The following is a 24,548-nucleotide window of genomic DNA, read 5'->3' on the forward strand; positions in this document are numbered from 1 at the left end:
GTAGAGCATGAGGCCAGGGAGGACACATCAGAGATGAGAACACTATCTGGCTGGTAGACAGGCCACAATTGTAACCCCTGACAGTTCATACACCATGATTTAAATTCAATCTCTCCAAGCCAAAAATGGACTGATTAATAACTGAAAATCTGTTCCCTGTCAGAGAACAGGCATGTATGTGCAGGAGTTCCCTACTGTAAATTGCTTTCCCTCTATTTATGCCCGTAACAGGCTACCTCAAACTATATAGAGTAAAAAGAATTTAGTGGATATGGAAGCATACATTCATTTTCTATATAATTTCTGGTTCACCGAGAAAGGCATTTATTTATTTAATTTATTCTAAAAGTTCAACCAATTGTTAGTTCATTTAAAAATAACAGTGAATGATAATTAGCTGGGCATTTAATCACAGATGAATCTGAATCATTAAGAGTCACCTGCCTTACCTAGCACTAAAACAGTCACTTTGCGAGCATCTAAGCCTGGGGTTTTCTTCACCTTGCAGTCATAGGTTCCACTGTCAGACGTGTGCACATCAACAATCTGTACTGAAGCATTTCCTTTGCTTGGGTCAGAGTTGGCAAAACTGAACCGAGCCAGACGTTCTGGGTTTCCAAATCGAAAAATTTGACCTCCGTTGTAGGACAGGATCTGAATAAGAGAACAGTTACACTAGTATCCAAAGTAAGGTCAGACAATTCTTTCACCTTCCCATAACCACAAACCACAGAGCCTGCTCTCTGACTCACTGCATAATGTTATCTTTATGACACAACACTGAACAAAGAAAGAGGAACCATGTTCATTTCTCTATAAATGAAAGTATTTAGAAAGATGAGTTTCTTATTTAGCTGACACATGACCTCCACATCATCTCATGACCACCTGTATTTATAGTGTAGGATTTGGAATAGCAGAGGTTGGGAGCATGAACTGATTTTATGGCGCATTGCTGCACCCATCACATGATGAACCACCCAGATTATGACCCGAGTGCGGCTATACAGCAGGTGACCCCTCAGGACCATACTGGAACAGTGTGAGTTTTTTTACAGAGGCTGGAGTGCCAATCCTGCTACCAACCCCCAGGTAGGGCTGAATGCAAATGATCATCATACCCAGGACGAAGCAATTGCAGGTTAAGGGCCTTGCTCAAGGGCCCAATGGAATAGAGTCACTTCTGGAGTTTATGGGATTCGAACTGGCAACCTTCCGATTGCTGCCGCAGATCCCTAGCTTCAGAGCCACCACTTCCGGAATAGCAGAAACAGATGAAAAACCAATCAATACATATTTCAATTGATCCCACTTTTTGCAAAGGTGATTTAACAATTTTTGGAATTTATGGACCTCTAGCGTTATTATTGTCACATGTACAGAGTACAATGATATTCTTAGTTGCATGTGCTAATCAACATGCAACATGTCACAGTTATTAATGAGTATAGCTGCCTTATTACAAAATGTCTGTTTTCCTTAACAGAAAAATCTCAGAGCAACTCAATTGCTGCATACATGTGTTATGCATATACATGACACACTTATACACACACATAATGTATGTATTAATAACTACTACTTAGTGTATGAACTATTCATAGTGTCTGAATGAATAAACCTTGGAATACCAATCTGTGGTAGGGCACAGATGGACATATACTGCAGATGAGATTGTATTTTCGATATTCAAAGGATCTGCCTTCTCCATGATTAAACAGGTTTGAAAACTGATGGATGGATTGATTAAAGTATTTCAAGTTAAGATAAAGGGATTCCTTGAAGAAATCTCATAGTGGAGTTTAAAAGATCACTCCCTATCATTATCGAATTGTATCTTAGTCTTGACTTGGATCTAAAACACCACTGATCGGGATATGTTATAAGATAGATCGAGAGAAAGAGGCAGGGATGAAAAGGAGGCATTTTCTGGTGCCTTTTGGATGTGATATAAGTGTACAAGCTATTTCAACAGAAGAAAGTCAGGGCAAAGAATAGGAACTACAATCCTAGTGAGGCTGTAGGGTTTTCTTTCAATGATAAACTCTTCCTATATGGCTACATTAGTCATTAGAGTGTCTTATAAGGCATTCCAGACTTGCCATAGTGTTAATTACCAGAAAATACACACACGCACATACATACATGCAAACACACACACATGCACAGACACACACAGATAGATAGATAGATAGATAGATAGATAGATAGATAGATAGATAGATAGATAGATAGATAGATAGATAGATAGATAGATAGATAGATAGATAGATAGATAGATAGATAGATAGATAGATAGATAGATAGATCAAACATTATTTGCTTTAAGGGGGGAATTTACCATATACATCCCCATATATATATATGTATTGTGACGGATGGCTGGGACCCTTACCGGGACACCTGGAGAATGGAAAGGACCCGGGAGGAAAGGGACAAGAGAGGGCAGCTGCCTTGGTTGGCATCAGGGCCACGGAAACAGTGCTTGGAAGCTCAACCCAGTTGGGGTCCATGGCCACTGCCAGGGAAGCCTGGACAGTTCCTAAACCTTGGATGGCAGCACTTCCGCCACACCAGGAAGTGCTGCAGGAAAATCATCAGGGTGCACCTGGAGCACATCTGGTTGCAACATAAAATGGGCTGCTTCACTGAATTCGAGGATGCAGAGCCTGGAGGCAGAGGACAGAGCATGCGGGAGAGGAGTGGAGATGGCAACAAAGAGGAAGAAAAGAAAGAAGATAAGGGCTGAGCTTAATTGCTGTTGCTAATTGATGTACTGTGGAATGGAAAAGCAGCAAAGAAAATAAACGTGTGTTTTGGGACTTGTGTGTCTCAATGTTCTGTCTGTAACCAGGCTGATCTTCACAATATATATACTGGATATATACACTATATACATACACACATGTGTTTGTTGTATGTCATATTGGTTTCAGTGTATAATACATTATAAGAGTACATTCGATTTAATGGTTTCTGTGCTTATTTAGCACTTTGTGTTTCTTCCTTAATATTACAAATTCATCTCTTACTTATCTTAATAGAATAGGTCTATTTGTGATAGTCAGTCGTCAGATATTTTCTAAACCGATTAAGTCAGGAAACAGGGTCGTGGGGGGTGCTGGAGCCAATCCCAGCAAGCATAGGGTGCAAGGCAGGAACAAACCCTAGACAGGGCATCAGTCCATGGCAGTATTTGTGATACTTCAAACAATTTTAAGATATTTCACAATTCACCTGAAGATGTATGGAATTTTAAAGGAGCTGATTTTGAGATATTTTAAAATGGCCAGCATATCAGTTTGAGGTATATTAAAATATATGTTCTTTCATGTGTCATATAGGATCAGAAACTGCAGACATCATAGATCAGACAGTTATTTCAAAATAGAGGAAAATGAAATGCCTTCCACTGTCCTGAAAGGACCCCAGACATGACAAATCTCCATTTTCTCCTTTTGGGTGAAAAATAAGTCAGAAACAGAAGATGCCTGTCACAAATTCAGTGCATTACAGTGTAATAAAAAGAAAAACAAAGAAATTAAAAAATTATAGGAAATTCAGCTAATATTTTTGAATTAAAATAAACTAAATATTGCGTCTTATTTTCTTCAGTTTTTAAAAAGCATTTTTAAAGGTTTCTTGCAAACCTTTGCAGTGTTTCTGAAAAAACAGGTTCTGCCCATCTATGGATTCATGCTATGTCTAATAAATGTAACCATATTCATAATAATCCTTATTTTTATCTTTATTCTATGGAATATCACTTCTTTTTTCCTCACCATGGTGTCTGGTTTGGTTGGATTTGGGTTCACGATTGACCATTCGATGTCTAGATCTCCTGTGTCTGTAGCAGCCAACGTGTAGGTACATTCCATATATGCATTAGCTCCTCTGACAACTTGAACTGTCTGAGGCCCGGTGGAAGTCACTGTCACGGCAATACTGACACCTGCAGGAGAGAAGAATTGTTGAAAAACAGATATTATATCTGTTGTACTGATGTACTTGCTAAAAATGTCTAAGACTGAATAAGATATTAGTTTTCACTTATAGATATTTAACACAGCCAGCTCAGGATTCACAGAACCCACTATTAGTGAAAGTGCATTAAGAAAATGAATGGATTTAAAGCATTTAAAAAACATAAATATAGATGAGTGGATACCTTGAATTTTCACAATGTTTTTCAAACATCCTAGAAACTATATAGAGCTATTATTAAGAAATATTTTGGATTGCAATTCAAGATATCTTATAATTTTCCTGTTTATTTAATATTTTCTGTGAAAAGTCTTCATTGAATTAGACTCTCTGGATTTTCTGATATATCTGAAAAAAGAAAGGTGGTTATTTCAAGAGGTCTTAAAATGCAATTGAAGGAACAGTAGATACACATTTTCTAATTCTGGAAAATGATCGTGAGATGAGGGTATCCCCAGTTGTCATTTGGTTATTTAGTTTTTGCTAACAGTAGCAATTATGCTTCACAGATCCAGCATCAAGGGTTTGAATCCCAAGCCATATTTGTGGACTGCCTATTCCAAACTTTGTCTGCATGGATTTTCAGCTGTGTATTTCAGTTTTCCTCCTACATTTTCAATGACTATTATAAATTGGCTCCTGTGTGTTTAAATGGACCCTGTCCAGGATTGTTTCCTGTCTGGCACCCAATGGTGCTGGGATAGACACAGTCTTCCCACTAAGCTAGTTTGAAATGTATATATATTTCACACACAGGGTTCATAGGAAGATAGAATTGTGATAAGAGATCCGCGATGCATGATTTTAAATCTATAATAATAAAAGGCAAAGCCCTCACTGACTGACTGACTGACTCACTCACTCACTCACTCACTCACTGACTGACTGACTCACTCATCACTAATTCTCCAACTTCCCGTGTAGGTGGAAGGCTGAAATTTGGCAGGCTCATTCCTTACAGCTTACTTACAAAAGTTAGGCAGGTTTCATTTCGAAATTCAAAGCGTAATGGTCATAACTGGAACATATTTTTTGTCCATACACTGTAATGGAGGAGGCGGAGTCACGTATCGCGTCATCACGCCTCCTACGTAATCACGTGAACTAAAAACAAGGAAGACATTTACAGCACGAGTCACACGCGGGAACGAAGGTAAATGACGTTAATTTTTGACTGTCTTTTAATACTGTGTGAGCATACATATTAACACATGTGCAATTAAACGTGTGCATTTACGGGGTGATTTCTCAGGCTTAAAAGCTCACCTTTTATCAAACGCGGGAACAAAGGTAACTGACGTTGTTCACTGTCTTTTAATACTGTGTAACCATACATATTAACACATGTGCAATTAAACGTGTGCATTTACGGGGTGATTTCTCAGGCTTAAAAGCTCGCCTTTTACTAAAAAGGTAAATGCAAAACTATTTTCAATCAGTTTATTGAAACGCTCCCGTTAAGGATTGCAATAACATATTCGCGAGATAAAAGAACGAAGTAGGGGGAAATGGAGGAACAGCCGCAAACAGCGAAGAGCAAAAAATTAATTAAACAATTGAGAACGGAGCGAGTTAAGCATACAAGCATGTTCATAAGGGAAACAAAGCACGGTGTAAAACGTAAGTTTAAATTAAGTTTATAGAAACGCTCCCGCTGCGGATTGCGATAACATATTCGCGAGATAAAAGTTTAATGAGAAGACACGAGGTATAAACGAACCACACGCCGTGGCGCAACGTTAGGGGCAACAGTTTCAACCATTCTATGATCTGCTTCTCGCAACTGAAAGACGGCACATGGCGGATGTTAGCTGACTTGCTGACCGCAACGTTAGGGGCTTCAACTATGGCGCTGACGCCACATCTCAGTGCCAACACTTTGCAGACTGTACTTAAAAGACACGCCCTCCTCACTGGACAGTTAAAAACACCAATCAAACTAACGATGACATCAAGTATTACCCAATCCAAAGTAGGAAAGGAGGCATCTTCATAAAATGCGTGTGGGATGATTTGCATGAGACGCTGCTTTAAAAAAAAATGATAAAAAAAATACGGGATAAATCCCGTCCAGTATTGATTCAAAACGGGACGCGCAATTTCATTCTCAAACGCGGCACGATTCCGTATTTTAAAGGACGGGTGGCAACCCTACAGTGCCAGGTAACCACCCATACAATCAGATTGTGATTCAGACTAGGAATGCAATGAATGTAATTACCCCGATCTACATACAAGGCGAAAGTCTTGCAACATTCAAAGATGATGGTTTGGGATAAGTACACCATACAACATAAAAGAGCTTATGAAGCCTTGAACCGAAAAAAGCAAGATCTCAGAGATTGTAAAAAAAAAAATAGGAGGTAATGTCGTTTTACTCGCTGTAGATTTTAGTCAAACATTTCCAGTTATTCCACGAGGGAGACCAGCAGATGAACTCAACGCGTGTTTAAAATCCATGCTTCTCCCATGCTCGGTTATATGTCGCGTGTTCTCGGGTAGGTGCACCAAAAAATTTATACATTTAAGCATGTAATGGGCAAACAAAAAATGAGGTATACCCGAAGGCACTGCAGTAGTACTTCATGTAACTTTACTTTTTAAATGTTAATGTTTTACTGTTTAATAATTTATACGCTTCTTATATGTTCTTCAAATTCTTTTATCAAAATAACACTGACAGCGCAATGCACGATAACATGGAGTGAATACACCATACGCATCCGCCCACGGCTGCCCTGCTGTGCGCAGATAGGAGTTGATTCTACAATAAAATAAAATAAAGATAAAAAGAGTAAAACAATCATCACCCATAAAGCGTGTGTGTGTGTATATATGTGTATATATATATGTTGATATGTGGATGTCCATCCATCCATCCATTTTCCAACCCGCTGAATCCGAACACAGGGTCACGGGGGTCTGCCGGAGCCAATCCCAGCCAACACAGGGCACAAGGCAGGAAACAATCCCGGGCAGGGTGCCAACCCACCGCAGATATGTGGATGTGTATATGTATATATATATATATGTAGATATGTATATATATGTGTATATGTATATGTATATATATGTTTATATGTGTGTGTGTGTATTTTATATATATAAAACACAGCAACACTCATAACAATGACAACACAATTACATTGACAATCATGTTACGTTATTTTTAAAATGTTTCCTTTTTTTTTCATTCCCTCTTTAACACACTACTTCTCCGCTGCGAAGCACGGGTATTTTGCTAGTGTATATATATATGACAGCAACACTCATAACAATGACAACACAATTACATTGACAATCATGTTACGTTATTTTTAAAATGTTTCCTTTACTTTTTCATAACCTCTTTAACACACTACTTCTCCGCTGCGAAGCGCGGGTATTTTGCTAGTATATATATATATATACTAGCAAAATACCCGCGCTTCGCAGCGGAGAAGTACTGTGTTAAAGAGGTTATCAAAAAAAAAGGAAACATTTTAAAAATAACGTAACATGATTGTCAATGAAAGCCCGTTTCAGTCAGTAAGTCTTATGTGTGTGTTTATGTATGTGTGTATATATATGTAGATGTGTATATGTAGATATGTATATATATGTATATGTATATAAATGTTTATGTGTGTGTGTGTATTATATATATATATATATATATATATATATATATATATATATATATATATATATATATATAAAAGACAGCAACAGTTATAACAATGACAACACAATTACATTGACAATCATGTTACGTTATTTTTAAAATGTTTCCTTTTTTTTTTCATAACCTCTTTAACACACTACTTCTCCGCTGCGAAGCGCGGGTATTTTGCTAGTAAATAAATAAACTGGGAGTCCCAGAGCATGCAGGCTCCAAGTGGGTGTGGGTGCACTTGTCATAGTGTACGTGCCATTCCGAGGTTGATTGGGGTGCACTTTCACGTGGCAATGCAAGCGGGTCAATCAGGTGCTTCATTCACACCTCAGAGTAGGAGGAGGATAGCACCTGCACCCAATCAGGACTATATGGGAAGCCTACACGGCAGAGAGGGGAAACAAAATCAGAAAGAAGATCAGATCAGAACACATTAGAGCAGAGCAGATAAACAGAATCAAATCAAATCAATAAACAAAAAAGGAGAGGAGAAAGAATGAAAGGTTAAGGAAGGAGAAAAAGACAGGATGTCATGAAGAATGGAGCAGGTGGTCAGGAGTATGCCCCGGTGAAGCGAGCAGCAGGCCTGTGCTCGAGTGTGGGGTTGGAGATGTGGCGCTCATGCAGCATCTCCCTTATGGACACCGATGGAATGGCTGAGAGGGGAAAATTGGGGTACAGCAGTGAGTCCTACAAATGCCAACTGGCAGACTGGCAATAGTACCCCAAACTTGGGAAAAGTGGATGACTGCCCCTGTTGGCAGACGTCTCCACATGCTGCAAGGTCCTGGTGAGATAAACTGAAGAGACGCCAGATTTTTGGAAGAGGCATTGGGGCTTGTGACTATTTTAATGGAGAAACTTGCCTGGAATTTTAACCTCGTATTTAGTGTATTATTTAATTGGATTTTAACCTCCACTGGACACCTTTGATGTTGTGGATTATTTATTGAAGATTTTTCTTTTTTTTTTTCTTTTTGGTGCACTGCACTTTTAAACACTTTGTAGTGTTTTTAATAAAAGCACTTGGAGCACTTTGCACCAACCCCTTGCTGACGGTGAGTGTCCTCATTTGCCCACCTCATCCTCAGGTACATTATCGTCACAAAAGTGTCCTGGAAGCAACTAGGGAGCATGGAGCGGACCCACACCGTCACAAGAATTTCCACATTAAAAACCATTTTATTCATTACTGTAATCCCATGTGAGCGTATGCATCCAAAAGGACAATGTAACACTCTTTGACATCATTATGAACCTGCAATTGTGGATGTTTAAGAATGATGTCTGACACATCACACAAGTGGGCATGTGCATAAACGATTGCAACATAGTGAGGGGCTAGATAGAGTGCATAATGATTAAATCAGTACATTAGATTATCTGAAATTAGGTAGACTTAATTATCAAAGAAGGACTTTTTCTGGAATGTACAAGTACAAAGATCAAACACACATAAAAGAAAAAAATGCTATTATAAAAACAAAAAGGAACAAATGAAACTAAAGAAACAAGGCATTAAATGGAGGAAAGTAAGTGGTAATGTCTTCACAATCCCAAAATTAAAATGCATATCAATATATCTGAAATGCATTTCCTAAAATATGGTGAGGATATTATTTTATGTTAAGTGAGTTTTGAGATATCTGACACTTTAAGATTTTTGAAATTTGTTTCAAAATACCTTAAAAATACTTGCTGTGTATGGAATATTTCACATTAGACAAGAATCTATTCATAAATATTTCACATTAAAGGAATCAATTTTGAGATTTCTCAGAAGAAATAAATACAAATATTAAGATTGCATAAAAAATTGAAAATCAGTGAAAAAATCTAAAATAGACAATGTGTTATTTCAAGACATCCATCCATTTATCCATATTCAACCTTGCTTAATGAGTTCAGGATTTGAAGGTGTCCGGGCTTATCCTGGTAGACTTGGGCACGAGGCAAGAAACAACTGAATGGGACACCCAGTCCATCACAAGGCTACTTCAACATATGTTAAAATTAGTTGGAGATATCTAGGAATCTAAATTATACTTGATAATGGGTCAGATTCATTTTGAGATATATCTACTCCATTAATAATCAAGAAATCCATCAATATATACAGTAACATGATTTCAAGCAATTATGATGACATTATGTGTGAAATAGCAAAAATAAATAAATTACAAAGCAAGATAGTCAATTTGATAATAGAAATATGTGGGGGAAAACTTAAATGCTTAAACATCCCAACTTTAAGCCAATATATGAATTGTGTGTTCATTTAACACAAGACTTAACTCACAGTAAGAACTGTTAGCAAATACACCTGATGGTTAGAAGATTTAAAAAGGAAGACAGGAAAGGTTTACAGCTTTCATCTGAATTTTAAGATAAGTACAGTATAGCCTTACAGGCCAACATAGCTAGGAAATCTATAGAGTACCTGCCACAAAAACTAATACTTTGGGATAGAAAGAAACTTTTATGTGAAATCAAAATCTATTTTAGATAAAGGTAGATTAACAAGACTATCCATCCATCCATCCATTTTCCAACCCGCTGAATCCGAACACAGGGGTCTGCTGGAGCCAATCCCAGCCAACACAGGGCAGGAACCAATCCCAGGCAGGGTGCCAACCCACCGCAGGACACACACAAACACACCAATCACACACTGGGGCCAATTTAGAATCTCCAATCCACCTAACCTGCATGTCTTTAGACTGTGGGAGGAAACCAGAGGAAACCCACACAGACACGGGGAGAACATGCAAACTCCACGCAGGGATGACCCAGGAAGCGAACCCGGGTCTCCTAACTGCGAGGCAGCAGCGCTACCACTGCGCCACCATGCCGCCCTCTAACAAGACTAGCAAATTAATAATCAAATTGACAAAACTGACCAGTATTGTTCCCTTGCTTGGAAACATTGCTATGTTTACTAGAAAAAGTGTTTGGACGTAATTAATCTATATTGACTATTTATGTTTTATTTAGCATTTACTCCTATGTATGTGTGAAAACAATTATGGGTCTAAAGCTATGAAACCTATTTTTCCTGTTCATCTTGTTATGCTCCTAAGAGCAACAACAGGATGAGTCTAGAACAACTCCACCTAGTCTCACAGCAAGCAATGGTTCAATTTTCTTGTTATTTTAATATACACACCCAAAATTTGGTCAGGCTTTTATTCTAAATAGCTTAAATTATAATTCCAGTCTTGGGCCTGGATGCAATTCTATTTATGATTCAAAAGTGCATATTTTCACCTACATGCAAACTGAACACTTTAAAGTTTCAATATCCTTGATCTTTACTCACCATGAGTTTTTTAATAGGTCCATGCTGTTACTTGAAAATATATAGAGAATGGACAAAATAGTGAAAATACCTAAGAATATATCAATGTTAAGAACTTAAAAATGAGGAGGGATATCTCCACAACTTTCCATAAAAGTTCAACGATGTTAAGGTGATTTGTTAGTGTATGGAAAATATTTGACTTCATCGACGTATTCATGGAACCACTCCAGAATGAGCTTAGCATTGTGTACTGAGACTTTGTCATCCTGAAATAGGGGAACATCATGAAGGAATTCTGTTTGAACCACAGGTTGTGCACTTAGGTCTGTTAAATGCCCCCCATGCCCCCATTATTTTGTTCACCCAGTACAAATTGTCTTAGAGTATTAGACCGGCATGGACTTTTGGAAAAAATTCAACATGTTCTTCAAGTATCACAATTCTTTCATGAGAAATTTTCATCAGTATTTTAGTATTTTGATGATGGTAGTGGAAAACCCAGCCACAGGGGATGCACAAACCAGTGTGCTTCTTCGTGCCAGTCCCAAGACTGGATAAATGGGGAGGGTTATGTCAGGAAGGGCATCCGGTGTAAAATTCTTCAGAAAAACACAAAGGATAAGCCATTTAATCAGATTCCCACCTCCTGTATTTTTTATACCATTAAACTCAGTCTCTGGAGTAATTACAGCTTTATCCATTTATAGTATCCTCATTCATGAGGTTCTTGACTTCCTTGCAAATGATCCAGAGCTGTTGTTTGTGATATTCCTTGCATTCTGAACAAATGTACAGAAATTACAGTAACAGTTTGTACTGCTATCTACAGTTGATATAATCTCGGGTTTCCTTTCTTCGGTTACTGCTACTTGGAAAAATTTGTAGAGGTAGCTACAATATGTACTAAATCTGTTCCCTTGTTCCTTGAGTACTTAACATAGCAATAGTTTGCAAAAGTCAAATATGACAATTCATTCATCATTAATTCATTTTCTAAAATCATTTTTCCTGAATAGAACCATGGTAAATAATATGAAATAAAATACAGCCCAAATAAGGCATATAAAACATATTGACTGTACTTAGTTGTTCAGACTGTTATGATAAAAAAGATCAATATTTACTTCATTTGCTAATTAAATGAAATCACGTAGGAGCGGACAGTGCATAAGTGTATTGGTATTGCCCATAAAGAATAACAACATACTGACTGCTTTTTTTGAACTTTTTTCTGTTTTGTTTGTTTTTTAGAATAGGTCTATATTGTTGGTTTATTGTGAAAGTCAATGTTCAACAGTGTTCTGTGGGACACCATGGGAAAATAATGTAAACTATATAAAACTTAAATATCAGGAAACACTACTTCATAGAAAGGGTTTGAAGGATCTGGAAAAAGCTACAGAATCTTGTGGTTGACATTGAAACCTTGAAAACATATACAAAGTATCTCGAGAACAGATAGGGACCCTGAATTGGATTAAATGGGCTTGAGAATGTTATATTACGTTATTTTATTTTAAATTACTGACACACCCCAGCTATTAGCTAATCAAGTGATTTAAAAAGTTTGAATTTACTTCTCATCTCTGTAGAATTCCATCTTCTGTGAGGAGTCTGCATGTTTCTATGTCTCATCTTGTTACAGCATACAACAAGCACTCTACAGAATTACAAGAGTACTTAAAAGCCTGCAATACTGAATGCAAGGATGGGTACAGTGCCATCTATTGAAATACCATGAGAATGCAAAATGCTCACTAGAAGGCAATACAGGATTAACTGAAAATCTCAGATGTCTCTGTACGAGAAAGCCAAAACCACAGAAAAAACTTATAGCATAATTAAATTAATGTATTTAATGATTGAGTAGATTAAAAATAAATAATTATAATCTGCTTAATCAAAACAGACCAAATGGAATAAAGACATAAATCAAGAAACTAACTGCTGTAGTTAACAAGAAAATAAAACAAATGAGGAATTAATAATAACAAACAGTCAATTCAAGAACAGAAACCCAATAGTCGAAAAAACAAATTTAATTGAAAAAATACAATACAAAATTTGAAAGATCTTTTACTGAAAGAAGATGGCAAAATAACAAGCTAATGCCACTGTGAAGACCTAATGGCAGGCAGGCAGGCATCTTAAATATTCCTCTCAGAAAAATGCAGTTCTAGCAGCACTTGAGAGTCCTAATTCTCTATAACGCCCTGCCAATGTATACACAAAACACAACTGAGAGCAAAGGCCCCATGAAAAATAAAAAATGCAACCAAATATCAAAAAGACAAAGGCAGGAGATTGGGGAAAAACAAACATCACAAAGAAGAAAGAAAACAAGAATGAGACAATGCTATAAGTGTAATAAAAATGCATATAAGAAACACAGTATACTTAATAACACAACCAATATTAATTATTTGGCCTATTATTGGTTTTAATTAATTTAGGAGGCTAAAAACCATACATAAATCTATACAAATGAACTATTTTTTAAGTGGATGAAGAAAAAAGAGAAGAAAAAAATTAAGAAGCACAAATGTTACATGGATGCCATACTTTATGCAATTCGACTAACTAACACAGAACTGATACTTGGGTACTTGTAAGGTTCAAGGATTAAGATTTTATGAAAATTATCCTGAAAAGTGAATTTCATGAACAAAATTAAATAAAATGAATAAAGTAAGTGACATCAAGGACTCTAAACTGAAAATTCAAGAAGCTTAAATTTAAGCATACGAAAAGTGCATGTTGTTGAAGCAATTTAAAGCACAGTTTTGTGTAATGATGTCAGAGCAAACAAATTACAAAGTCATCGACAGATTTTAGATTGCATGTAGTCTATAAGTGATTCACCCAGCCACACCCTCTTCCACATTTGCATATAGATTTGCCCACATGACTTTTAGACCATCTCCTTTGCTATAAATTTGCAGCATAAATCTTGATTTTAATAAATAGCATACATTCACATACATCCCTGAAACTGTTAATATTCTCCACCCCTACACACCCTGTTCGAATCTGAAACCTTTGCTTGCCAGACTCGTTTATGAATCATAAACCTTAAACATGTGGCAAAACCGGATGGTGTGACAATAATAGTGTACATGATGACCTGGGACAGTTTCAGAATAGTCTAAAGAAGTGTACACTTCCTTATTAGTGCATCTAGTATGGGTAAGAACACAGGCAGAGATCTGCTCTTTACTATAGCATTGATTCTGTACATGGAGATGGATTACAGTTCTCTTTGGAACAGAATTTGTTTAGGTTAAAAAATAAAAAATGAGAAATTCAATGCACTGAGGAATAAAAATAAATAAATACTTTAGGTAAGTCAGCAAAAAAAAAAAGATCTGTTTCAGAAGAGGTTAAACTGAAGTAACACAAATATTTAGAGTTGCCAAGATATAGTCCAGACACTATTCTTTGCACAATTCAAGAAAAATTACAAGAGTCAGAAATCAGAAGCTACTCATGGAAAAAACATCAAAGTAAAAACTGTGAAAATCATTTAGCTATGGATAACCTACTCTCATATTTTATTGACTCTCAAAGATACAAAATTGCTTGGAAATATCATATGTCATAATAAAATGGCTATTAATGTTAATCTCACAGCATATACAGTATAGTACAGTTCAAAGGATTACACTGCCTAAAATGTTGTCTGATGCAGTAGGTTTCACAAAGTTCAGAAAAAGAATGGAAAGATAATTGCCAATCTGAAAATAAGTTTATTAAGAACTTTATTTATGAGTGCAGTTTTATGTTTTTAAAGAAAGAAAGAAAGAAAGAAAGAAAGAAAGAAAGAAAGAAAGAAAGAAAGAAAGAAAGAAAGAATTTGGTTAAGCACAATAAATACTTTGTTGTACTATACAATTTTTAAAATGGTCTCTTTTCTTACCGATCCACAAACAGATAACTGGAAGTCCTTTCAAAACTGTGTTTGTAGCAAACCCCCGTCTCGTCATTGTTATGACCAATACAATCCTGCAAAATACAGATATGTGATTACTGATTCAGTGAATATCTGTTGATATATTATAGTTTAAAGTATTTTCACTTCATCCCCAACTACAAATAAACAAGTGAAAAAGTCAGAAATATAGCTAGAATGATCGATACTTTTTAGATATGATAAAGTTTGCATCTTTCTCCCCATCATATTTGGTTCCTGTTTTGCACCCAATGGTGCCATTATAAGATGAAAGGATTTTTATTTTGCTTTTTGGTATATGTTATGTCACACCATGAAACTAGAATAATATCTGTTCACTTGGTTCTTAAGTGAGTTGCACAATGTTTAACTTAGCTTAAGAAATTCACTGCATACATGTGACGATACCACTACTATTACTTTTTTCGCTCCCATATTATATGTTCTGACCACAAGGGGGCATATTGGTCATCCAGGCATCAGACACAACCATGCACTCAACAGTCCTGGGTTAAAATAAGTATTTTATTATATAAAATATCTTTACACTTCTCTTTTTCCACAACAGAGTCACAACTCTTATTCTTTTTTTTTCCTCCTCCACTCCTCTCCACCACTCCAACTCCCAGACGAAGGTGAGGCAGCTTCTTTTATACTGGACCTGGGAGAACCTCTGGTGCCACAGCACTGCACAGCAGAAGTACTTCTAGGTCATGAAGAAGCTCCACAAAACAGGGTGGTCTTCTCCCGGTAGCAGTCTCTTATGGCACTCAAGGATACCAACAGGGTTGCCCACCAAAATTACAAGTCCCGTGCAATCCCTTAGGTTTCCTTAATGGAATCATGGCAGTGGAGCACTGCCATCTATGATACTGGAATATGAACTGCTCCTGGTGTGCAGCTTTCCGCAGTCCATCCAATATTTTTTATCCCTGACTGGGAATGGGAATAGGTCCCATCCCTGGCCGTAACAGGCATCACTCTGCACTGTCCTTCAAATAGTGGCCTTCTGACTGGGTAACTTACCACTCTCCATCTTAGTCAAAATGTCAGTCCATCCACTATGGCTATTTAAAAGTAAAATGTAAATTTGTTACCTTCCTTTCCTAAATTTTACTAAAATATAATATAATATAATACATAATAAAGAATAACTAGTAGCAAAATATTTTCATAAAACTAAAATATCCATCCATCCATATTCCAACCCGCTGAATCCGAACACAGGGTCACGGGGGTCTGCTGGAGCCAATCCCAGCCAACACAGGGCACAAGGCAGGGAACCAATCCCGGGCAGGGTGCCAACCCACTGCAGGACACACACAAACACACCCACACACCAAGCACGCACTAGGCCAATTTAGGATTGCCAATCCACCTAACCTGCATGTCTTTGGACTGTGGGAGGAAACCGGAGCACCCGGAGGAAACCCACGTAGACACGGGAAGAACATGCAAACCCCACGCAGGGTGGACCCGGGAAGCGAACCCGGGTCTCCTAACTGCGAGGCAGCAGCGCTACCACTGCGCCACCGTGCCGCCCCAAAACTAAAATATGCACACAGAAAATGTGTATTTCTAGTAATAATACTGTATATACTCGTGGATAAGTTCTCCTGCGGATAAGTCAGACTTGATTTTACTGTATAGTTTCTGGCATTTTATAATGTTGGTTGTATAAGTCCAACGTGGAAAACTCACGCTGTTGATACAAGGGATTATGCTATGCTAACACCCACCTGAGAGAGTAACCACGGAGCACACTGCCTTTTTTTTTCTATTTGGGTGCAGCAATGCGCTGTATCAGCAGGTGCTCCTAACCTCTTTCTCTCTCTCTCTCTCTCTCTCCTCTCTCTCTCTCTCTCCTCTCTCTCTCTCTCACTATTGTGCCTACGTGACCACACGGTATTACCCGAATTATTCCGAAGCAACGTTTGCACTGATTTGTGTTTTTTGTATCTCACACCCTCATGCACCTTTATCGTAAGAGCATCCCTTATCTACAATAGAGCGTTTGATCAGAAGAAAATATGAAGCTGGTTTTAAATTAAACGTTGTTGAAGTGGTGAAAGAAATTGATAACTGTGCTGCTGCAACAAAGTTCAATGCGTTTGAGAAACTGATGCGAGATTGGAGGAGGCAAGAAGATGTTAAAAAAAAAAATGTAAGTGTCGCATTTTTGAACAGGCATATAAGTCGGGATCTGATTTTATGATCGATTTTTCGGGTTTCAAGACTCGACTTATACGTGAGTATATATGGTAGATAATATTACATTCTCAAAATCCCAAAAGAAAATGTACCGTCACGGGTAGGATGGAGTTTTTCTCAGCAGCATTGTTTGCAGGTTAGGAACCATCCCCGATGAGGGTGCCAGTGCATCATAGAATCTGCTTGTACACACACAAACACACTTTTGGGGCAAACGTTTACAGACTCAGATCCTCACTCAATACAGTATATGTGATTGTTTTACTTTGTAATGCAGCTATCAGTTCTCATTTGGACTACTGAATTCCTACAAGTCTTAATTAGCGTAAGCTGTCTAACTTGCCTTTCTTAAGTAAAATTCAGGAGAAGGCAGTCATTATGCAGCTAAATGACCACCTCAATAAACATGCTATTCTTGATAAGTTTCAGTCAGGTTTCAGAACAAATCACAGTACAGAAACTGCACTTATTAAAGTAGTAAATGACTTGCGGGTAAATGCAGACAGAGGCCATTTATCTGTTATCATCCTTATCATCGAGTCCTTCCATGAGAACCCTGAATACAATGAGGACTGATTGATGTAATTTATGTTAGGTAGAATGCCTAGAGAGGGCTGGGTGGTCTCATGGCCTGGAACCCCTGCAGATTTTATTTTTTCTCCAGCCGTCTGGAGTTTTTTTTTGTTTTTTCTGTCCTCCCTGGCCATCGGACCTTACTTTTATTCTATGTTAATTAGTGTTCTCTTATTTTAATTCTTATTTTTCTTTTTTTTCTCTTTCTTCATCATGTAAAGCACTTTGAGCTACATTATTTGTATGAAAATGTGCTATATAAATAAATGTTGTTGTTGTTTTTTTTAAGAAATGTAATGACTTACTTAATAAAGTAGAAGTAAAAAATAAACAAGAACAATTGTATCAGATATTTGAAATATTAAAATTTGTACTTCACTTTAAATGGTTAAAGTTTAGATACTCTCAGTTGTAATGTAAACATGCAATTTTTCACCCTCTGATAGAGTTCAATAGAGGTCTAGATCACTGGTAAAAGATCAGAAATTTTTGAAACACTGACCTTGAAATAGTCTAAAACAATACTCCACATGCTTATTTCTGAAATTTTTAACCATTTGGGAGTAGAGGGTTAGGATCACTGGTAAAGAATCAAATCAAAATGTTACTATAGTTGTTATCAGCAACTTCTAAATATTATAAAACAATACTTCACATATCAGTATTACCAATCGCAGTTTTTTGTAAGATTTCTGAAAAGGAGTAAGTTTAACCCCTTGTATCCCATTAGATTTTGAAACTCTGGAGTCGATGGAATTGATGTGACATGCAAAACGTCAAGTCCTTCTGATCATTTTTGCATTTTTGGTTTACTCTTTATCATAAGGATATAATGCAAAAAAATGTCCAAAATTGACCTGAAAATAAGGGTTTATTGGGCTCCACAGTGGCGCAGTGGTAGCGCTGCTGCCTTGCAGTAAGAAGACCTGGGCTTGCTTCCCGGGTTCTCCCTGTGTGGAGTTTGCATGTTCTCCCCGTGTCTGTGTGGGTTTCCTCCGGTTGCTCCGGTTTCCTCCCACAGTCCAAAGACATGCAGGTAAGATGCATTGGCGATGCAAAATTGTCCCAAGCGACCCTGTGTTAGGATATAGCGGGTTGGAAAATGACTGACTGACTAAGGGGTCTTGAGAGCCAAAAATATAGGGAGAACTCAAAAAACCTGGATGTCTTGCATAACATCAGTCAAACAGCATATCACATGTGGGTTTTTTCTCATACCAGTGAAACAGAAGAGGCCAGACGAAAAGAAAAAAAAAGATTTGTTTTAGAAGTAATTCTTATGAACATAATAATAACAAGCCTTCAGGGCTGCCCAGATTGCCCACAGCTGTCATACTTCCCTTGAACCTGGGACATCAATAATCATGAAACTGAAATGGACTGGGCAATGAGGACACACGTACACACACACAGTAAGAGTTGGTGCAAAGTGACATGTGATTTTTATTTTAAAACAAACAAATCAGTGCCCAAATTAAAGTGCAGCGCAGTCTTAGTAATAAATAAACAAATAATCCTCAATAAAAAGCAATGTCCTATGGAGGCTAAAACACTCAATATTAATTCAATAAATAAATTCAAATCCAAGTTTAAAACAAAGTCAGGATCTATCTCTTTCAAACATGATGAGCTTCTGTACTAAATGTGGAAAATGACTTCTCTTCTGTATACCTATTAGAGTCTCCTGAGCAAGAGGGGACGTCGTCTAACAAGTGTGACCAACCCTTTATTTTGGCTTGTGTTTCCATCGCCATCCCCTGAGCCTTGAACGGGAATTCTCTCAGAGCATTCCAGGAGCAGGAGCGACCTTATCCCCATGAGTGCTGTCCAATCACTCCCATCAGGGCCACTTCTTGACTGTCTGCCCCTTCCTCGTAGCAACACCAATGAACCCACGATCCTGACTCTCATGTATCTTTGACTTTTAACCTCCAGTCTCTTTTCTCTTTGGTTCTTTCCTTTTATTTTTCTTAATCTCTCCTGTATACCTGTTCAGGCTCCGTTTTAAACTAATATGGATGTAGACGCCTTAATTACAGACCATAAAGTGCTAAAGAGGTAATTGGCCAAACCACACATGTCCACATTTGAATGTGTTCTCACAGCCAATTACCCCATCAATACCCTGGGACTTCTTCGCCATGTTACCATGCTCAGCTACATCCCTCCAAGGCTGAGCGCACTGTTTTCTATTTTACAATGGCATACCGCCACAGACCCCAACTGCATTTTATTACATCTTCCTTCACAAAGTATTCGTAGATCAGAAAATGTTTATTATGATACTATCAGAGAGAACCCAAGCAAGATGCTTTAAACACATTGCTTTTCAGTTGGTTGTCCACACTATGTTTCCATCAGATATTGAATTATCTTATTCCAGTAAAATTTTAAAATTCAATTGAAGTTTAAGTGAGCGAAATTAATCAGAATGTCTGCCATAATCTATACTTTATTATACATTCAAACAAATGTAATAAGGTTGATAAAGCTTTCTGTAAGAACCCAAAACAGAACATCTTCTTTAGAAAAAAAAAATGAATAGTAGTAACTCTAGATTTCTCCTTGTAGGGATATATTTTCTTTGATTGTTTTCACCTTGCTGAGCCCATTCATTCAGTTACACAAAACAAAAGCCCTGTTTATGTTTTCATTTGAATGAACACACATTTACATTGTCTACAGATAAGATGGAATGGAATGAAACCAGTTAAACCTAACAAAAAACGTTCTGTAAGTAAAAAAGGCTAAGCAGCACCTGATGGACATCTCTAACAATATCCTTGGGCAGAGAAGTCTTGTGTAATTTTATGGTAGTACAACTGGGCAGTTTCAGTTGAACACTTTCCCCAAGGCATTTAAAGACTTTCTTTAAAAGATTTTGAAAGACACTGCAAGCAGGGCGTGTTATCTCTCCACACCTAGTAACCACACAAACAAAGACCATGAAATTTAAAGCACATAATGTAGCATAATCTGCTGAACATCTCCCATAAATTATGGATAAATCATACATCTTATTGGCTGGCAGTATTGAAAGCATCCATTTTCTGAAGCTGTGACTTTTAAAACAGGGTGACTGGGAGCCAGGACCTATGCCATCAGCACTGAGTAGCCAACTTTGGATCGTGGAACTGTTAGCTTGAGGGCAACTCATTGAGCTAACACACACTGACCAATGAATCAACTCTACATTTGGTTTGGATGTTTTTGGAAAACCAAATAACCTCAGTTAAGCTATGGAACTTAGAAGCTTTGAGGTATCAGCACTAGCTACTGTGCTGCCCATCAGCAAAATCACTTGGTCAGAAAATGAATGCATCCATTTTTGATCTTAATATATCACTAAATATTTCTGATATACTATTATGCTTAACACAGATTAGGTGTCATATGGATTTTTATTGCAGAAGTTATACTACATTAATAAGTAAAGATAAATCCATCCATACATTCATTGCCTGAGCACAAATCTAAGCTCACATCAGGCTGGAGCAAATCCAAAACAGGAACCAAACATGAACACCATGGCTATCCATTGCAACATGCATTAATTTATACACACTCAGCCTATCCAGTCAATGAACAAAATCCATGCAGACTGTGACTAGACCTAAATTTGAATCCACTCTTTCAAAACAGATTTCCAGCAGCTCTGAGCACTGTGCTAAAATGATGCTCAAGAAAAACCTTCAGATTAGGTACTACCTATAGCATACATCTAGAGTATCAGTCACATACGCATTATGTAACAAAGGCTTAACAAAGGCTTCTTTGGGCCTTAATAATATTTACAAAAAAAAAAATAAACCTTTGTGTAGTGCGTCATAGTAAAAATTTCATTTTGGTGGCTTAAGTATAGCATTCTGTATTTCAGGATAACATTTCTAAATCCTTAATGCTTAGTAAAACCAAATGAAGCTTTCATATTCACAAGTAATTTACCAGCATATCACAAGCTTTTAATATGCCACATTGCAATAACCATTGATGCCTTGAACTACACATTATACTAAGAACAAAAATAACCTTTGTTAAAGTCTTATTAAATAACAGTATGTGACTAATAGCTGCATTATAGGTAATGCCTAATCTATAGAATTAACTGACATTTTCTCTTAAAAAATAAATGATAAGAATCTACCACTAAAATTTTTGTTTTCCCACACATCCATCCGTCCATTATTCAACCCGCTATATCCTAACTACAGGGTCACGGGGGTCTGCTGGAGCCAATCCCAGCCAGCACAGGACACAAGGCAGGAAATAAACCCTGGGCAGGGCGCCAGCCCACACACTAGGGACAATTTAGGATCGCCAATGCACCTAACCTGCATGTCTTTGGACAGTGGGAGAACATGCAAACTCCATGTAGGGAGGACCCAGGAAGCGAACCCGGGTCTCCTAACTGCGAGGCAGCAGCGCTACAACTGTGCCACCGTGCCGCTTTTCCCACACAGTATACTTATAGTTAAAAACTTTAATGGAATTTAAAAATAAATAACTATGTATTTTAATGAAAGTATTGCTAACAAGTGTGCATACTTATATTTTTAAAGCTGTCAATAAAATGTTATTTAGCAAAGGTAGATAAAAATATTCTTATGAGTTATTTTTCACATGAGCTCCTGTTACAGAGTGATTTGTTGCTTCACTAAAACTACATCTAAACAAAAAAATGAGTCATGAAGTTAAGGTGGAAAATGTGCACTTACTGGTAACATTTTCTAATTATCTAGCAAGTTCATCATAGCAATGACTTGTGCTAGAGGGAATTATAGAATTAATTACTAATTAAGTACATTGCATGGGAATTAGATAGACCGAAACTAACGTGTTACTAAATATATATACATTTGACGCTTAAGGGTAGTGTGGTGACACAATGGTTAGTGACAAAGACATCAGCAGACTGGGTTCACGTCGCAATTTGGGCTTGGAGTTTTCTCATCCTCCTGGTGTCTTTGTTGGTTTCCTTACAGATAGTCAACTTTTCCACTCACATACAAAAGACAGTACTGTTAAGTTAACTAGAAGTGTAGGTCAGTATGTGTGTGCCCTGTGATGTCCAGGGCTGATTCCTGCCTCACACCCAACACTCTGTGACCCTGAAAAGTGGGCTTTGGAATTTTTTTTATATTTATACATTTAGTAAATACATTATATTATTCACAAATTCATAAACTACATTTTACAATGGTTGCTTTTATTTTTTGCCTATGCTTTTTAAAAAACATATGATATGTAATGTTTATATAATTATTTTTTCACACAGTATTGTCCCTTTTGACCTGCAGTCTATTCATCTAGGACTAGATACTAAAAAATACTATACCTGACGCTTAAATTTTGCTAAACGTAATCAAAAATATCAGAAAATGGAAAAATCTTATGTCCCTTAGATCTTAACAAGAAAAAAACAGGGTATTCTCCTTTTAAGAACAAACTTTTTTTCTTCTTCTGCAGAGTAACTGAAGGTAGCGCACCATAGTCGGTCCAATTTCTCTTATAATGTAAAATGCGCCCTCTTGTGTACAACTTGTGCAATAACACGAGCAAGTGTTCCCAAATACCTGCCAACAGGGTATCCTTTTAAAAGATAAGGCGTGTAATCTACTACAGAGAAAGCTTTTAATCTTCAACAAATTAACATGTCTGTCTGTGGATACTATCCTATAAGCAATACCTTAGTTATCATGATTCAGGAGAACGTGCATGTCTAAAGAGATTAATTTAGTTAAGACGAAAAAAATCAATGTGTCGCCCGATAAAAAATGAGTGCGACCAAGTCAAGCACAATAAATACATGCAGACGAGTATGAAAATATAAAATATCAAACAATTCACAGAAACATTCATATGATCGTTGAGCATGTCTGTTCAGTAGCTATTCTTTCTATACGTATATGGGACAGGAAAAACAAGTACTTCCCTTTTCGTTCAGCTGAAAAGGGGGAAGTTTTATGGATAAGCAAGGTGCTATTCATGCGCAGCCATCGAGCTGTTTACCCAGTCCAAAGTAATCAAACATAAAGGCTGTTATCCATTTCTGTTTCTACTTTTTCAAAATCTTGCCGGTTATTATCGAGAGTTTGATATAAGCACGGCGGTCCATCACACTCAGCCTTAAAAATAAGAACATTTATTTCTAAAGCAACATTTGTATACACAGGATGTAGCTCAAAATGCTTTACAAAATGTCAAAGAAATGACTCCAAGAAGCTCAAACAGCGCCAGTCGGTGCCATTAAAAACATATTGTGCACATATTTTGGATTTTTTTTTTAATCAGCCATGGGAGAAAGTCAAATACTCCCCGTACAATATAAAGCCCCGACGTGAAATAACAATAAGTGCGCACACCACACTGTCAAATCAGACCCGAACATACCTACAGTATACAATGCCTTCGATCGATTGTCAAGTAGTCTGTGGTGTTTTCTCGACTGCTAATATCCACTAAAAAGGAGCCAGAAGTGCAGCAGGTGCCGCGATCTGCCAGGTCCTGCGCCGACAAGCGCACACACAACACGCAGGTGATGAGCCGTAGATAACCTGTGGCACACGGGAGCGCGCACCACCTTTAGGTTTCTGTATTGTCCTCGCCTTTGCGTTTCCGATACATAAACAATGCTCAAACACCACACCTAAATTTGCACGCCTTCTTTTTCTCTTTCGTGTAATTTTGAAGTTGTCGTGTTAGGCATAAATGTGATTGATTATCGGAAGTTGTAGTTTACCTCTCCTTATAATGTATTAATATTACTGAAGCTTAGTATATGCGACACACAAAAAAAACAATCGAAATTAATGCATGAGGTTCGGAAAAGAGGAAACTACTGTTCTTTTCAAAGAAAGTAAAATAAAAACAGGAAT

The 24,548-nt window shown here is 37.3% G+C and overlaps 1 protein-coding gene across 2 annotated transcripts in view; it reads right to left on the bottom strand.

Moving 5' to 3' along the window:
- Window positions 1–24,253, bottom strand: part of LOC114655405 (coxsackievirus and adenovirus receptor homolog) — a 34,985-nt gene extending 10,732 nt beyond the window's left edge. Inside the window, exons 1-4 of one of the 2 annotated variants that reach the window (XM_028806365.2) lie at window positions 24,064–24,253; window positions 14,857–14,942; window positions 3,783–3,952; window positions 450–654 (exon numbers count right to left, since the gene is read on the bottom strand). In XM_028806365.2, the coding sequence (XP_028662198.1) occupies window positions 450–654; window positions 3,783–3,952; window positions 14,857–14,923 (442 nt within the window). In that variant the 5' untranslated portion in view covers window positions 14,924–14,942; window positions 24,064–24,253. The remainder of the gene's footprint in view (window positions 1–449; window positions 655–3,782; window positions 3,953–14,856; window positions 14,943–24,063) is intronic. The other variant, XM_051934876.1, reaches the window with a different exon arrangement.
- Window positions 24,254–24,548: the final 295 nt, after the last annotated feature.

Source organism: Erpetoichthys calabaricus, chromosome 1 (assembly GCF_900747795.2).
Source record: "Erpetoichthys calabaricus chromosome 1, fErpCal1.3, whole genome shotgun sequence".
Classification (NCBI taxonomy): Eukaryota; Metazoa; Chordata; class Cladistia; order Polypteriformes; family Polypteridae; genus Erpetoichthys; species Erpetoichthys calabaricus.